Below are 6,000 nucleotides of genomic sequence, written 5' to 3' on the forward strand. Positions count from 1 at the left end.
GTGTTGAATCACTGTTATTTTTCACCTGAAACTAACACTGTATGCTAATTATACTTGAATTTTAATAAGATAACCTTTTTTCTAAAAAAAAAAAGTATTAAAGGGAATAATAATAATAATCTTGGAGAACTAAGAACTATTATTCAGGTCGTTGGAAAATAACCCTATATTAAATAAAGTCTCCAGAAAAGGATCCAAGAAAAAGGAGGGAAAGCACAGGGTAAACAGATGGTGCAAAGGTGCTAAGGCTGTTTTGGCACTAAAGCCCAGAGGCAAGCAAGAATGGCACAAGATGGGGTCAGAGAAGCAAGCAGAGTCTTGTCAGCTTATGTAAGGAATCTGGAGTTTATTTTAAGTGTTTTGAGAGATTTCTGAGATCTTATGTAAAAATGGAGATGGTTTGGTTTCACTATTTTAAAGATTACACAGCTGTACAAAGAGAATGGATCGGAAAGGAAACAAGCACTCAAGTAGGGAGACCAAATAAGAACAAACATTTCTAGCGCTTCTGTTCCAGAAGCTATTTAAGGCCTGGGGCACAACCATAAACAACATAAATATGTGCCCCCATGTGACTTATATTCTAGTTGAACATCAGTTAATAACAGTATGTCAGATGGTAGTCACAGTTATGGAGAAAAAGAAACAAGGTAAAGGAGTATGAGTATGTTATTTTATACAGAGCACTCAGGGAAATCCTCGCTGAAAAAAATGACATCTGAGCAGAGAAGTGGGGAAGATAACGGGGGAGGGAGAGAGCTCCCTTGGAAGAAGGAACAGCAAGTGCAAAGGTCCTGAGATTGCAGAAAACTCACTGAGGGCTCTGGAAGAACAGGAATAAAGGGCTATCATGGTTGGAAAGGACTGAAAGAGGGTGAGAGTGGAAGGAGATGAGACCTAAGTGGGGAACCAAGGACCGGAAGATGTAAGACCCTTTAAGACAAGGTAAGGACTCAGGCCCATGAGATGCCATCACAAGACTGAACTGAGGAGCAATATGATCTAACTTGTATTTCTAAAGGCACTCTGGCTGCTATGCTGGGAAGAAACTGGGAGTGGAAAAGAAAAGAAGCCTGAAGAGCAGTAATCCTGCTCTGAGACAGTGGCTTAAACAGAGGGGGCAGATGGTAGTGGAGGTGTGAGAAGTGGATTCTGAATATATCTGAGGGCAGAGCCAAAGCTACGGCAGTGACTGAGGTGAGAAGAGATAATAGTCTGCATTCGGCTGGTAGCAAATTAATTCAGAGCAAATTTTAGAGATGGAGCAAAAGAACCTGCTGGTCGATGGAGTATGGGGAGTGAAAAACAAAGAGAAAAGGTTTCTTTGGGGTGTTTGGTTTGAGCAGCTGAGTGGATACTGGCATAGCTGAGTCAGAAGTTCTGTATTGGTCCTGGTAAATTTGCAATATGACATTCCTGTGAAAACATCAAATAAGCACTTGGACATACGAGTTTCGAATTTCAGGAAGAGGTCAGGGCTCAGAACAGGAGATCAAAGAGTCAGGCATTTAGAGATGACACTGCAAGTCAGGGATGGGCTGAGTTTACCAAGAAAGAGAATGTAGTGGAAGGAAGAAGAGGCCAACATTTCGAAGACATGCAGAGAAACAGCCAGTAGAGGAAAATCACAAGGAATAGCCTGAAAGGGCTGAGGACTGAAAGAAGAAACAATCACCAGACAAGAAAGTAGAAAGCATTTAAAGGAAGAAGAAAGAACAGTGTTGCTGAGAGACGAAATAAGCCAAAAGCACAGAAGTCACTGCTGAACATAGCAATATGGCAGAAGACACGACTGAACGTACCGAGAGCGAGCTCATGGGACCACCAGGACGGACGCACAGACGAGCAGGACACAGAGGGAGTGCCGAGGGACTGGGTTACTGCCGTCTCTCACGAGGGACACGCTGCCCACACGTCCTGCTGCAGAAGCAGCTAGAGAGGGGAACGTGTGTAGGACAGGGGTATGGAGAAGGGGATGATGGCAGGAATAAAACACAAAGGGCAGACGGGCTGGCCTTTCATAGGGCAAGGCCGTCACCCATGGACAGAAGGGAGAGCAGAACGAACACAGTGCCCGTGCTACCACCTGGAAGATATGATGACAACAAGTGCAGAACTCCTGTCTCACGGCTTCTGTTTTCTCAAAAAAGGCTGTTAAAAGGCTACTTCCATCAGCCAACTTCCAAGTTGCAAATACAGGGACAGTTTTCATATTTATTAAGTAAATATGCCTACCCTGCACAATTACTTACCATGTGTGTCTACATTTGGCAACACGTTAAATGCCTCAGTCACAAGATTCAGTATGCTCCTGAGTATTTTTTAACATGGACACTAACATCTTTTTTCAAACACCTCATTTTCCAGAATCAAAAATTAGATATTTTTAACACTTAAAGGAGTTAGACTCTCAAAATGCACTTTATACATGAATGGTTCAACTACCAAAGTACTGAAATATGAGAACGAGCTAAAGCACTTCACACGTCAGCTTATTAGAATGCATATCGTTTGGTACCAGCAGTTCTCCCCTCATTTCTGGTAGCAGTCCTTCCCCCACCCAGGATTTCTTTGGGGGAAACTGCAGTTTCATGTATTTCTAGCAGGATTAGCTGCAGAGGGGATCGTGTTACCCAAGCCGAGCACAGCAGAGTCCTTCCTGGGATTCTGAAGGTGAGGCTGGGAGGGAAAGTTCTCTTTCATCACAAGCTTTAAATGCTACCCCAGGAGGTCGGCAGCCTTATGCACAGAATACACATGAACCCCCAGACTAAGGGCAATACACAGGCAGGAAAGAGAGAACAGGGACACAAATATGAAGAGAGAAGAGGAGAGAAGGAAGAGAAACAGAGAGAGACCAAGAAAGAGTCCACGAGACCTGCAGGCGCTGAGGCCAGCCGCCCTGCCTCTTCCTTTCTGAATACTGGCTCTAGCTTTTCCCCTGTTTCACTGGAGTGACTCTGAGCTGGGCGTCTGTCACCTGCAACCAGGAGTTAGGTGTATAAACATTCTGCCAGACCTGAGTATAAATAATCCAGGAGACAGACGTTCCATCAGAAACAGACAGGGAGACATTTCCCCCTCATGCTTAAGGAAAGGGAAGCCCAGAGCAGGCGCAGATGCATCTCCACAGACCCATCAGCAGCCAACCGAGTGACCGGTTTAACCGGAGCCTCAAAATGCCTGCACATGTGTGCACACGTGTGTTCTGCCAGAGGGTAAAGCAGAAGATGGCCGATAGATGTGGGCTGAATGCTGTCCCCCAAAAAAGAGAAGCTGAAGCCATAATGGCAATACCTCAAAGTGTGACCTGACGTGGAAACAGGGTCCCACCAGATGGAATTACTTAGCTTCCGGTGAGGTCAGACTGGGGTAGGCCCCTCATAAGAAGTCATACAGGGGGAGCCTGGGTGGCTCAGTTGGTTAAGCGACTGCCTTCGGCTCAGGTCATGATCCTGGAGTCCCGGGATCGAGTCCCGCATCGGGCTCCCTGCTCAGCGGGGAGTCTGCTTCTCCCTCTGACCCTCCCCCCTCTCATGTGCTCTCTCACTCTCTCTCTCTCAAATAAATAAATAAAATCTTTAAAAAAAAAAAAGATAGATTTAGGGGCGCCTGGGTGGCTCAGTTGGTTGGGCGACTGCCTTCGGCTCAGCTCATGATCCTGGAGTCCCGGGATCGAGTCCCGCATCGGGCTCCCTGCTCGGCAGGGAGTCTGCTTCTCCCTCTGACCCTCTTCCCTCTCGTGCTCTCTCTCATTCTCTCTCTCTCAAATAAATAAAATCTTAAAAAAAAAAAAAAAAGAAGTCAGACAGGGAAGAGATACACAGGGAAAATGCCATTTGGATCAAGCAGCTGTAAGCCAAGAAACACCAGACAGCCAGCAAACCACCAGAATCCAGGGAGGGGTTCTGCGACGGTTCGGAAGGAGCGTGGCCTTGCGGAAACATTGATCTTGGACTTCCAGCCTCCAAAACTGAGAAACGACACATCTCTGTTGCATGAAGCCACTTGGTTTGTGATACTTATGGAAGACCCAGGAAACTAATATATCCGGTGAGGGTGGGGAAGGATGTGTGTTTGAAATAACTTAATCTAAGGTTTAAGGATACATCTTATTAATAAGAACATGAACAATGGAGCTGGGTTTACATTCTGTCATTTATTAGCTGTGGGATTCTGCTTCCTCAGAAGTAGCCCCTCATAGTGCTACCCTGAGGACTAAGAGCAGATATGAGTGCAGTGCATAGTGAGAGCAATTTAAGGGTTAGCTGCCGTTAGCTAATCACCATGAACGCCGAGTTTACAGGAGAGAGCGTGTCCAGTAGAGTAAAACTGAAACTAAGACAACTCCTCAAAATACGACCTGCTATATCAACCCCAACAGCTTTACAGCAAACACTGAATGATTCCTCAGTAAAGGTTTCCAGGGAGGAGCGTGGAAAACCCAGTATATTTCTTTTCAATTTCCTAAAATTCTGTGCTAAGCTTGTTTATATGAACAATTCTTATTTAATGAAAACATACATAATAAAAAATTTTTAAAATTTCAACATAAAATTTAACAATGAATAAAATGTTAAAATAGAGAATTTCTAAAAAAATGTCAGCATACTTTTTTACTTAATGCCAGATTCTTCATTTCCAAACTTCCTGTGGTTTAGAATAAAGATTCGCTCTTCTTGGATCACTCCATACTTCAACTAAAATACTTTACGTCGTCTTTCCCTAACACAGTTTTCCCAAATTCTCTTCAGCAAATCAAAACATGGTATACTTTATTAACAAATGAGTAACTTTTAGCTCTTTCTGGTAAGACTGAGAGATTTTAAAAATGGACTGCACAGATTGTAACCTAAAACACAAACAAAGCCTTCATTTTTTGTTGTAGAGCAAAAATAATTCATTTTGAAGGCTTTTCCCCGCAAGACTATGATTATTTCTTTGTTTTACTTTAATTATCTAACTCCTAATTAAGAATGAATGCATAGGGGCGCCTGGGTGGCTCAGCCGTTAAGCGTCTGCCTTCGGCTCAGGTCATGATCCCGGGGTCCTGGGATCGAGCCCCGCATCGGGCTCCCTGCTCCACGGGAAGCCTGCTTCTCCCTCTCCCACTCCCCCTGCTTGTGTTCCCTCTCTCACTGTGTCTCTCTGTCAAATAAATAAACAAAATCTTAAAAAAAAAAAAAAAAGAGTGAATGCATAAATGTCTAAAGGGCTTTCACCATAAAATGACTTTTTAAGTATCAAACCGTAACTAAGTCCAGGATGTGAACTAAGCACCGGACTTGCAGTCCCACCCAACACACATTCTTGAACCCCGAGGTCTCCAGACACGCACGACGACGGAGACGCCCTTCCGGCCTTGCGAAGCGAGGCGTCCGCGGAAAGCACGGGGCTGCGGGGCGGGGCGGGGCGGCCGAAGACTCACCCAGGGCTCCGCAGGCGAACAGAGCCATGGCGCTCTGCAGTCTGTCCGGCCGGAGGGCCTGCACCACGAGAAGCTGCGGACAAAGAGCAGAGCAGTTTCAGCAGGAAAGCCCCCGAGCCCACTTCCAACAAGCCTTAACGCTGGTGAGTTAAACCAGCTCTGCCCAACCACGTCCACGGGGACCGCTGTGCACATCCGCACACACACCGTCTCACGGAGCGTCTCACGGAGCGTCTCACGGAGCGTCTCACAGGCCGTCACACAGAGCGTCTCACAGGCCGTCACACACAGCGTCTCACAGAGCGTCTCACAGGCCATCACACAGAGCGTCTCACTCAGCGTCTCACACGCCGTCACACAGAGCGTCTCACAGGCCGTGACACAGAGCGTCTCACAGAGCGTCTCACACGCCGTCACACAGGCCGTCACACAGAGCGTCTCACAGAGCGTCTCACAGGCCGTGACACAGAGCGTCTCACAGGCCGTCACACACAGCGTCTCACAGAGCGTCTCACACGCCGTCACACACAGCGTCTCACAGGCCGTCACACAGGCGGTCACACAGAGCGTCT

At 46.4% G+C, this 6,000-nt stretch overlaps 1 protein-coding gene across 1 annotated transcript in view; it reads right to left on the minus strand.

Annotated features, from left to right (window-relative positions):
- DYNC2H1 (dynein cytoplasmic 2 heavy chain 1) overlaps positions 1 to 6,000 on the minus strand; it is a 260,672-nt gene that overhangs the window by 118,343 nt on the left and 136,329 nt on the right. Inside the window, exons 70-71 of the mRNA XM_081797372.1 lie at positions 5,636 to 5,998; positions 5,429 to 5,519 (exon numbers count right to left, since the gene is read on the minus strand). Coding sequence (XP_081653498.1) covers positions 5,429 to 5,519; positions 5,636 to 5,998 — 454 coding nt within the window. The remainder of the gene's footprint in view (positions 1 to 5,428; positions 5,520 to 5,635; positions 5,999 to 6,000) is intronic.

The sequence above is a fragment of the Leptonychotes weddellii genome, chromosome 11, assembly GCF_054177405.1.
Source record: "Leptonychotes weddellii isolate Sample4059 chromosome 11, ASM5417740v2, whole genome shotgun sequence".
Lineage (NCBI taxonomy): Eukaryota > Metazoa > Chordata > Mammalia > Carnivora > Phocidae > Leptonychotes > Leptonychotes weddellii.